The sequence below is a fragment of the Aquarana catesbeiana genome, linkage group LG02 (assembly GCF_042186555.1).
Source record: "Aquarana catesbeiana isolate 2022-GZ linkage group LG02, ASM4218655v1, whole genome shotgun sequence".
Classification (NCBI taxonomy): Eukaryota; Metazoa; Chordata; class Amphibia; order Anura; family Ranidae; genus Aquarana; species Aquarana catesbeiana.
Window position 1 is genome coordinate 511,598,343 of NC_133325.1, and position 12,277 is coordinate 511,610,619.

The 12,277-nt window shown below is 38.6% G+C and overlaps 1 protein-coding gene across 1 annotated transcript in view; it reads left to right on the forward strand.

Annotated features, from left to right (window-relative positions):
• Positions 1–12,277, forward strand: part of PLXNA2 (plexin A2) — a 518,514-nt gene that overhangs the window by 338,051 nt on the left and 168,186 nt on the right. Inside the window, exon 9 of the mRNA XM_073615770.1 lies at positions 5,085–5,199. Within this exon, the coding sequence (XP_073471871.1) occupies positions 5,085–5,199 (115 nt within the window). The remainder of the gene's footprint in view (positions 1–5,084; positions 5,200–12,277) is intronic.

Genomic DNA, 12,277 nt, shown 5'->3' on the forward strand with positions numbered 1-12,277 from the left:
GTTCGCTCTCAAAGTGTTTTTCCTTCTTTAATGAAACAGACGTGTGTAGATTATGTAGAATATGTAAGATATATATATATATATATATATATATATATATATATATATATATATATATATATATATATATATATATATATATATATTGGTAGTTTTACTGAAAATTATAATTTCACAAAAGAGGATAACAATTTATATCAGTGTAATCTGCCTTTTCATTGGGTTTGACCTAAAAAAGTGTGAAGCGAAGTGGATTAAAATCAACATACACATGCATTCATGTGTATGGATATTGAAAAAATAGGGTATCTCTTAGTCTCTTAGTCTTCAATTGGATTTTTGAAGTAAACCAAGTTAATTTACTGCACTAAACCTCATTTCACAGTTTAGTAAATCAGGCTTACTCTGTTCACTGTTATCTCGCCATTGCAAAATGGCCAAATTATGCATCTTTCTGCAATAATCAGGATCAAGCTCTTTATACTCTTGTTTTTTTCATAGAGTCACCACAATAGAATATGTATGCTGTGGGTTACTGTACTACCTAGACCTACCCCCCCCCCCCCCCCCAACCACTACATATACCTCTATGTCCCTCTGATCAGCAGGCAACCTGACTGAGGAGTTATGACCTATGCCGACTGTGCTCTTGTCCTCTTCTGAACTGGTGGGGCTCTGAAGTACAACACATATGTGGCTTTTTTCCAGAGGCTTTAATGAAAAAGCCATCTGGAGATTAGACAGCAAAATTGTACTACTGTGGGGCTTAACTGAACTCCAAGGAGAATTGGAGCATGTCCCAGACCGGTTTGCCCACATTTAAGTACATGGGGTATAGGTAGCTTGTGGAGAAAAGAGAGGGGAAGTTCTTTAACTTGAGTTGTTTAAAAGCATAGTTTTCCTTTTGTAGCTAAATCTATACAAATCACAGAAATTGTGTGATTTATTGTGAGTAGTTTCTTAATTGTGTTGTATTTAACCTCCTTGGCGGTAATCCCGAGCGTGACTCGGGTCTGACTTTTTCTGTCAGGAGCGGTAACCCCGAGTCACGCTCGGGGTAACATTGCAGAGCATCCAGCGGAGCCCTTACCTTCTCCTGGGTTCCAGCGATGCCCTCCAGTGTCCTCGGCTTGTCTCCGCTGTGATCGCCAGCGCGATCACAGCATCTCACTTCCTAGTTCCGTTCCCTGCGAGCAGCAGCGGCGCACGGGAGCGGAACTAGGCGGGAAATTCAAAAGTTCAAAAGTTCAAACACAAAACACACATATAAAAAGAGGTGATACAGTGTAATCTGAGAGGATTACATTGTATCATCTCAGATCTCACTGATACAGTGCCCCTTGCCCCAGTGCCCATTGCCAATAAAATATTGAGAAGATGGAATCCAAAAAGCGCCATTTCGCTACAAAATCGCCTTTGGAGCAGTTGAATGACAGCGACAGCGACATGGAGTTGCTCCCAGAACTCAGCGATAGCGAGTCGTGGGGAGATTTGTCGTCTGACACTGAGCTGACAAGTGACAGCGATGACAGCGGTGATGATCCTGCACCTGACATCAGCGATGTGCGCACTTGGTGCCCTATTGAGTGCGATACGGACCAGGTAGCGCCCCCAAGATTTCCCTTCACTGGATCACCTGGGATGAAGGTCGAAGTTGAGCGTGGCAACCCTCTGGCATACCTGCAATTATTTCTCACAGAGGAGGTAATTGAAAAAATTGTCATAGAGACAAATCGATACCAACAGCAGCAATCCGCTACGCTGCATGCCAGGTTTTCCCGAAGCAGAAGGTGGGAACCGGTGACTAAAGAGGACATCTGGCTGTTTCTCGGACTCATTATTCTTCAGGGGGTGGTGGGGAAACCACGCCAGAAATGGTACTGGACCACCAACAAGTTATTGGCCACTCCGTTTTTTGGTACTGTGATGTCCGAATACCGTTTTTCCCTCATCATGAAATATTTTCACTTCACTAACAATGAAGAGTTTGATGAGGGCACGCATCCTGCGCCCAAGCTAAAAAAAATCTGGGAGGTATGCCAAATTATTGGGAACAATTTCCAGCGGGCCTACGTGCCAGAAAGGGACGTCAGCGTGGATGAGAGTTTGATGGCTTACAAAGGACGCCTAAGCTGGATCCAGTATATTGCATCCAAAAGAGCGCGGTTTGGCATCAAATCATACATGCTCTGCGAGTCATCCACTGGGTACATATGGAACTCGGTCATTTACACCGGTAAAGGCACGAAGTTCAACCCCAGGTACAGCAATTATGGGATGGCCACATCATCTGTCCTTACACTGCTGGAGCCATTACTGAACCAGGGATATTGTGTCACCATGGACAATTTCTATACGTCGCCGGAACTGTTTGAGGTTTTGATCCAAAACAAAACGGATGCCTATGGTACAGTTAGGCCTAACAGACGTGACATGCCATCAATGTTTGGAAAAAAAAAACTAAAACCCGGAGAAATGGTTGCCTGGCAGAAGGGTAAGATGATGGCAATACGTTGGCGAGACAAGAAGGACGTGTGTCTCATGAGCACCGTGCACAATACCTCCACTGCCACGGTCCACACAAAAAGTGGGAAAGATGTGCTGAAGCCGCAAGTCGTCATAGACTATAATTGCACTATGGGAGGTGTCGACCGAGCCGATCAGGCAATGACCTTTTACCCGACTATGCGGAAACAACAGAAAAAATATTATAAAAAGATTTTCAGGCATCTTCTGGAACAATGCCTTTGGAACGCTTACATCTTGTACCGAGCAGGGAGTGACAGGCCTCTTGTTCATTCAGATTTTATCTGGAAGGTGGCTGAGCAGATTTTTGCCAAACACCAGATGCCATCAGTTGATGCGAACAGACCTGGACGACGTGCTGTTGGTGTTGCCAACCCAGAACGCCTAACAGGTCGGCACTTTATGGACTACATACCGCCAACCGCAAAAAAGGCAGCACCTACCAGGATGTGTGTGGTTTGCTGTTCACACAGAGATGACAAGGGAAAAAAAATCCGAAAAGAAAGCAGGTTCTTTTGTCCGGATTGTGACGTGGGACTGTGTGCTGTACCTTGCTTTAAAATTTATCACACTCAGGATGTTTACTGAATTTTCTTTGTCTGACAAATTTCTTTAGTTTGTATTACATTATTGAATAAAATTATATTATTTAAAAATTTAAAATCATGATTTTGTGTTTCAAACTTTATCACATCTGGGATGTCTACTAGAGTCTTGTTTGGTCAGGTTTAAGTAAGTAATTACTAAGAATTGCAGGCCTATAATACATAGCATCAAATTTCCATGCAAAATAATTGTACCGCTTTCAGCACAAAATTCCAGACAGAATCATACCGCCAGGGAGGTTAATGTTATGTAAAAATGTGCCCCTTCACTGAGCAAGATGAAATTCAGGATCCTAAAAATATTCTAGTGGTATGCATGTACAAAGTTTAAACTCAGGAATGTAACCTATAGCACATCATACAAAGAGCAGCTATTTGAGGTGTAGTGTGTGTGCCAGGTGTATTTTGCAGTGATCCACAGGATCACTGCAATGTATAGCAAATGTAATGCAAAGCAAAAAATGCAGAGCACAATTGTCTTCTTATGCTAGGTACACACTGTTCTGTGGTTTGCAATATACAGTGTTCCATAGTATGTACAGCATACAGATTGCAGCAGTTCAAAGTATGTCACATGCAGAAAAGCATACAAATTGCAGTGGTCCAGGGTATGCAATATACAGCATGCAGTACAGAATGCAGCTGAGACTGTCACTGGTCACTCGCAGGTGAGACAACAATTGACTGTCTTTTGGTTCCATGGCACTGGCTTGGCTGAGTGTTGTATGCTCTAAAACTATGCAGGCACCAATCCACCATGGCTACAGATCAATTAACCTGTAAGCCTGGTTTCTCTTACGGGGGCACAAAGCTGGCCTGGACCTAGCAACATCCCTGGTCTTCAGCAGTATGGTGCAGACATGTGAAGTTAATAGTTTTTCATAAAGACTGTACTTTATTGCCATACAAAATCTATCCTAGGTAAAGTGACAGTAGACAAATGCCTCTGTAATGCATGTTTTCTTAAGGTTTAAAAATCTCAAATTTTTCTTATGGTTCATAATTGCAGAAAATTTTGTGCAATTGAATGATTGCAGGTTTAGGGCCAGAGCAGAGATGAATATGTAATATGATGCATTTAAATCTGGTATTTTGATATGCTTTGGTATAAATATTGAGGTTGTATTGACAGACGATACTTGCTACAAGTGTGTAACTGGATATATTTAAAGCAAATACATGTATGTTTAAAGTATGTCAACGTGATGCAGTGTTTATGCTGTTAGAGTCTTTCTTGGTTACAGGAAACCTCTACTGTTTATGCTCGGCCATGTTCAGTGTATATGCAGAGGAAGTCGCTGTTTATACTAGTTGGCTGGTTCTAGAGATATTCTATGCTTTTTTACTACAAACGTTTATGCCTTAGATGAAGTGCTAAATCTAGATAGTTAAATACAAAAATCACAGTAAAAGGAGGAGTCCAGACTTTGTCTTAGACCATAGAGTGTTTTTTTTTTGGCATTTGCTGCTAAATGTTTAGATGGACTTGTCACAGAAATCTAAACAGATTTCCCTGTCATCCAGTCACGGGTGGTCCCATTGTAAACTGAATCATCTGTCTGTCTTTCAGTGTATGTATCTGTCATTTACACTTCTCAAAAAAAAGCCATTTTATTTCCCACTGTATGTTTTGTCACTGACTTTCTGAATATGTTTAGTTTTAAAGGGTATTCTCAGGCTAGATGTATTTAAAGGTATTACTTACTTTAATGTAATTTTTGTGTAATTCTACATTTCTAGCTGCTTGCCATTCCATATATTTATTACTTTATTAAATGTAGAGATGTATCGTATTTAAATGTAGGTTAAACATTAGCAGTAGGGTAGGTTATCAACCACAAACTGCCCAACTGCTAAAAATGTTGAAATAAGATATTGGCGGCCCAGGGATATTGGTTTTATTTAGTCAGACCTTTAACCAGCTCTGATAAATGCTTTCTCTGTTTTCTACAGGTGCTTGTCGTGTGTGAATAGTGCATTTCGCTGCCACTGGTGCAAATACCGCAATCTCTGTACTCATGATCCAACTACATGCTCTTTTCAGGAAGGCCGTGTCAACGTCTCTGAGGTATTACACGGTACAGTTTTTTTTTGGCTTGTATGCATAGATATTGATCTCCTTATAAAGAACCCTGTCAATCTTTTTCACTCCTCCACTCCTCCACTTACCAACAACGATATCAACAAGAGTTGGTTTAGTTGTGTAGCCAACCCAGACCTCTGTTGATGTGTTGGTGTTCTGTCAGGTGCTCACGCATTCCATTGATATGTATTCACTTGATACCAAGTGGCTACAGAATTCTCCACCATTACATTGCATAAATGATGTTATAGTCACAGTTAGGGACTCTTGGCCTACACTTAAGCTTGCAGATTTTCATTACCATAAAGGCAATTGACACTGCAGTCGACTGATCCAGTTCTTTAATTTTTTTTTCTTACAAATGTTGGTTATGGTGCCATCTCTGCCAAGTTTGTTGACATCATCGTCTAAATTGTCTAACAGTGTATTAGCAGCCAGCTGCCCTTGTCCACATATCAAGCAACCAGGCAGGTACTCTATATGCATATTTAGTGCCTGAACTTGCACATTGAACAGGGAAAAGCGAAACCATCATACACTTGCCTTACAAATTGTCAGCTGCGCACATAATACAATTTTTCTATAGTGGTATTTTTCTTTCAGTAACCAGATGCATATCAAAAAGTCTTTAAAGGTAAAAAATAATCCTCCAAAAAGGAGACTTTATCCACAATTAATAAATAAATATCATCAGCAGGGACTATTCCACCACTTACAGTAGTATTTAGAAAACTTTAAAATACAAAGTTGGAGACCGTTTGTAATGCTCTTATTGTACTATGAATATAAGAAAGTAATGTTGTAATGTAAAACAAGTTCTGGAATAAAACAATTCACAGAAATTATACTATTTTAAAATATTTTAACATCACTTCATATAGTAAATATCTTTAACAAGTAATGTTTGTTCAGTTGTCTGCGAACTATAACAAATTAGCCATTTTGTTGATTACATCATTATGCAGTGGCTTTGTGGATCATATACCTAATTTATTGCTGTGACTAGCGGTTAGGATTTTACTTTTATTTGAATATTGCCCCATTAACCATATGATGATACATATTGGTTTTTAATTAGCATGATATTAATCAGCAATTTATACAATGAAAAGCTACATTGCAATGATTACCACAGGATCACTGCATATTGTGAATTTTTCCACCATGCAGTGTTTGTTCTAATCCTTTATCAACTATAGGAAGCATGTCATCTCTTTGTATTCACCAGTAACTTTACTTTGTTGAATTTATTACGTGCAATATTCCCATTGTTTACTGTCTAGACGGTGGAATATGTCTAGTCGATGACACAAATGTGGGATTTTTTTTGTGCAACTTTTGGACTCTACAATATATGTGGCTTTTTTAGAAGTATAATTTATGCAAGATCCTTATCACAAGTTTTAGATTTAACAGAAGAATATTTGAGAATACAATTCATGAAGAAAGGTTTCCAGTGTCAACTGCAGGTGTGTTTTTTACAGTGGGACCACATACATTTGACTTTTAACATGTTGCTGATTCAAGTGAATTACGAGAGTTTTGATACAGTATTTTTTAACTACTGATGTAAGTGGTGGACTATATAGAAGCATATCAAAAGGTATCATAAATGAAGCTGCATTTTTTCCTTTGCTCTTTAATCAGGTTATATCCTATTTAAATGTGTTTATATTGCTTCTACCTTGTTTTATAATATTTATTTGATGGACTTTATCAAGGCCAAAGCACAAGAAAAACGCAATGAAGCATACTATTGACATATGAGACAATAAAAAATACTCCCCTAGATTGGGAAAAACAAAAGACTTTATAAGTGACAATGAGTGTGGACTGCATGACTGCCACCAAAATATGAATAATCTATTTATTGAAAATCAAAGGATGGTAAACATATAAAGATATAGGAGTATAAAAATCCCATCAGGGAAACACACAAAACCACATGAACAGTGCATGATCACATGCTAGAGCTTAATCACTAGTCTACCTGGGCAATTTTTCAAATTTTTCACAGACATGTTAAATTCTGCATTTTGTGCTAAAAAAATTCACTTAAACCCCAACAATTACAGTATATATAAACAGGTGTTTGAGGGACTTTGCGGGGGACTAAGAGAAACCTATAAGTGTAGATGGGCTTATAATTAAGTGCTGAAACACATCATTTTATAGTTCTACTTTAAAATTAATCTAAAGTGCATTTCTATAAAGATTTATTGTTTAGTGTTGACATATATGTCAAATACAGAAAAATATATGTGCTGTGTAAAAAATAAAAAATAAAGTGTAAAAAATACAATTTATAATCCAAGGCATTATAAATGCAGGTATGTAATATTTCATATAAAACCTGTAAGAAACCTGTCAAGCGGGAAATCTGAAAACCATTGCTATACCTCGCCTTCTGCAAATACTAGTTTCAAAAGTGTTATGCTGAGTTCCTTAGTTCAAAGTAACCCAGGAAAATGATGTACTGTAGATAAGCAAATCTGCCTCTTCTCTGATTTTTTTTTTTTTCAATCTGCATACTTTTTCTGGGTCAGTAACTCCAAAACTATTGAGCCAGTTGCTCAGCCTAACAAGCATGCAGCAGGATTTTATTTGAAGGAGGTCAGCAATAGCAGCTCTTGCATTTCACTGATGACTGGTTTACTGTAAATACTCACGTAAACACGTGTGCGCAAATTTAATTTGTGGGATTTTTTTTTTTATTATCTGAGAGGATTTAACAAAAAATTATTAGCCATGTACAGCAACAGAACTTGGCTTACCAGTGCTTAGATATTTGTATTTGTATGGGTGTTGCAGTTGCAAACATTCACCAAAATACAGTATCTCACAAAAGTGAGTACACCCCTCACATTTTTGTAAAATATTTTATTATATCTTTTCATGTGACAACACTGAAGAAATGACACTTTGCTACAATGTAAAGTAGTGAGTGTACAGCTTGTATAACAGTGTTCATTGGCTGTCCCCTCAAAATAACTCAACACGCAGCCATTAATGTCCAAACCGCTGGCAACAAAAGTGAGTACACCCCTAAGTGAAAATGTCCAAATTGGGCCCAAAGTGTCAATATTTTGCGTGGCCACCATTATTTTCTAGCACTGCCTTAACCCTCTTGGGCATGGAGTTCACAAACTGTACACTCACTACTTTACATTGTAGCAAAGTGTCATTTCTTCAGTGTTGTGACATGAAAAGTATAATAAAATATTTACAAAAATGTGAGGGGTGTACTCAGTTTTGTGAGATATTGTAAATAGATGGAAATTCCCACAGAAATCTATCCATAATTCTCGCCTCACTACTTTCCAAAATGGTATAAACTTTCTATTAAAAGTATTTACCCTGTTTCCTGTTTTATTGTGATAGAATCCTGTTTTGGAATTGTTCTAATTATGAATTTTAATAGCACTTTCATGAATAAGGAGGTATGTTTTTAGTTTTTTAGTTTTTTAAACTTTACAGGCGTCCGTATCCCTCACTTTATAAGTGAACAGAGGCGGACAGGACATAGGAGGAAGGCATGCCATGATATGGGTTCCTTCCTGTCTTTTAGGTTATAGTAGTGGCAAACAGTAGTGAGAATAATTACATCTTAGGCTTCATGACACACATTAGGATATGGGCTTAAAAGCAGACAGCATGTATATGCATATATGTTCTTGTGTGTTTTGTGAACTTTTTGACTTCAAATTATTTACGCTCCATGTATAATTTATGAAAATTCACAAACAAGGTATTTAAATATGGGAACTATTACTAAAATTATTTACATAGTTTCTATAGTAGAGCCAACACAGTTAAAAAAAAAAAAAAAAAACAACAGATTGTGTGTGTTTGTTATCCTAGGGCTGTTATTTAACTTACTAGAAGTTAGTGGCAAAAGCTATGATGGATTGGTCCAGTTCCCTGGGGTTGCTCGGCATATGAATAGCACTCTAGCAGAATAAGTAATGAAATTTGTTTAAACACGCAGTGTATGTATCCGCAAGTCTCTGTGGGAGCAAAGACCTTTAGAATGTCAGTTACCAGTGCTGCTGTGGAATAGAAACAGGGATAATGCATGTCTTGTAAAGCTAGAAACACACACAATTTGAAGATTAATCAAATATACACAAAGGTGAATAGATGAAAAACCATCAGTGTTTAACCCTTTTGGGCTAAAAAAAGTGGGTGGATATAGTGTTTAAATGAGTGAAAAATCAATCAACTCATGGACTGGAAGAAATTGAGTATTTTAATTTCTCACAAAAAATATTTATGGTCTCACCTGCACCATACAAAATTACACCTGAAGTTTACTTGGTTCCTACTGACACCATTTACATATTTTTTGCCCACTTTTCTTATAACTTTGTTTTGTGTATTCTAATGCTAACCCATATTTTTTTTTTTATCAATCTGTAATTTGTCTGTTTGATAGCTAAAATATTATATATACAGTAGTTAGTACTTGCTGTGAGAAAGGTAAAGCTTATCAATGTATAAACTCAAAGTAATAGAATAATATGTAAATTCCAAAAAGCAGATTTTATACCAACATTTTTAACTTTGTATAAGTATGGCTATTGAAAAAGAAAAATGTTTTATTTTAACCAGTCTTGCCTGTACCTTGGGCGTATTACATACACCCAAAAATATATTGCCAAGGTATACAGACCATACATAACACCTCTTGTCACTCTCCATGACACATTTGCCTGCAGCTCCTAGCTGTCAAAATTACAACCAACACATGTATAATTACAGCAGGCAGCTCTATCCACTGAGTGGTGAGTACATGGATTGAAAACTGGCTACAGAGGCGAGTTCAGAGGGTGGTGATAAATGGGGAGTACTCCAATGTGGAAAGTGGGGTCCCTCAGCGTTCTGTGCTGGGACCAATCCTGTTTAATTTATTCATAAACGACCTGGAGGATGGGGTAAACAGCTCAATCTCTGTATTTGCGGATGATACTAAGCTAAGCAGGGCAATAACTTCTCCGCAGGATGTGGAAACCTTGCAAGAAGATCTGAATAAATTAATGGGGTGAGCAACTACATGGCAAATGAGGTTTAATGTAAAAAAAATTCAAATAATGCATTTAGGTGGCAAAAACATGAATGTAATCTACTCACTAGGGGGAGAACCTCTGGGGGAATCTAGGATGGAAAAGGACCTGGGGGTCCTAGTAGATAATAGGCTCAGCAATGGAAGCAATGCCAACAGAATATTGGCATGCATTAAAAAGGGAATCAACTCCAGAGATAAAACAATAATTTTCCCACTCTACAAGTCTCTGGTCCGGCCTCACCTGAAGTATGCCGTCCAGTTCTGGGCTCCAGGCCCCAGGAAGGATGTACTGGAAATGGAGTGAGTACAAAGAAGGGCAACAAAGCTAATAAAGGGACTGGAGGATCTTAGTTATGAGGAAAGATTACAAGCACTGAACTTATTCTCTCTGGAGAAGAGATGCTTGAGAGGGGATATGATTTCAATGTACAAATATCGTACTGGTGATCCCACAATAGGGGTAAAACTTTTCTGTGAAAGGGCATTTAAACACTCGCAGCCATTCACTAAAATTAGAGGAAAATCGATTTAACTGTGTAAAGGGTTCTTTGCGGTAAGAGCATTAAGAATGTGGAATTCTCTTCCACAAGCAGTGGCTTCAACAGGGAGCATAGATAATTAAAAAAAAAACTATTAGATTGGCACCTAAACAACCAACACATACAGGGATATACAATGTAATATTGACATAAAAGCGCACACACACGGGTTGGACTTCATGGACTTGTGTCTTTTTTCAACCTTACCAACCATGTAACTATGATGTCAAAAACAGATGGTCTGATCAGTGTTTGTAAACACTGTTCAGTAGAGTGATTTGGAGATACAAGGCAACATTGTTACCTTTTGATCTGCATATAATGGTCAGATTTAAAGTACAATTTTATTTAAACTTTTTTTTTATATATAAAATATTTCCTTTTTAACCTTTTATTATTATGTTAATTCTAATTAGCCCTAATTAACCCCTTCCTCCTTTTCTCTTTAGCTTTCTTAACCCTTTAATATTTTTTCAGTTTGTATTTCTTCAGTTCATTAATTTAGGTAAAAAAGTGCATTTTTTTTTTTTTTTACATAATGGGGGGGGGGGGTTTACTAAAACTGGTGCACACAGAATCTGGTTCCGCTGTGCATAGTAACCAATCAGCTTCTAACTTCAGCTTGTTTAACCACTTCAATACCGGGCACTTATACACCTTCCTGCCCAGACCAATTTTCAGCTTTCAGTGCTGTTGCAGTTTGAATGACAATTGTGCGGTCATCCATCACTGTACCCAAACTAGACTTTTATCATTTTGTGCCCACAAATAGAGCTTTCTTTTGGTGGTATTTTTCACCTCTGCAATTTTTATTTTTTGGCTAAACAAATAAAAAAAGAAAAGTTTTTCTTTTGTTTCTGTTAAAAATTTTTGTAAATAAGTAACTTTTCTCTTTCACTGATGGGCACTGATAAGGCGGCACTAACAAGCACTGATAAGGTGGCACCAATGAGCGAGCACTGACGGGCACTGACGATGGGCACTGATATGCGGCACTGATGGGCACTGGTAGGCGGCACTGATAGGTGGCACTGATATGCAGCACTGATGGGCATTGATAGGTGGCACTGATGGGCACTCATGGGTGGCACTGATGGGAACTGATAGGCAACACTGGGCACTGAAAGGCTGCAAAGATGGGTTCTTATGAGTGGCACTGATAGGCGGCACTGATGGGAACTGATAGGCGGCACTGGGCACTGATAGGCGGCACTGATGGGCACCGATACGTGGCACTGATGGCCACTGATACGCGGCACTGATCTGAGGCACTGATAGGCATCCCTGGTGGCACTGGCAGTGGTAGGCATTGGAGTGGGCACTGATTGGCAGCTGCCTGAGCATTGATTGGCAGCTGCCTGGGCACAGATTGGTATTTCCCTGGGGGTCTAGGGGGCATACCTGGTGGTCCAGTGTGGATGGCCTTCCTGGTGGTCCTGGGCAGCATGATAGTGGTCCT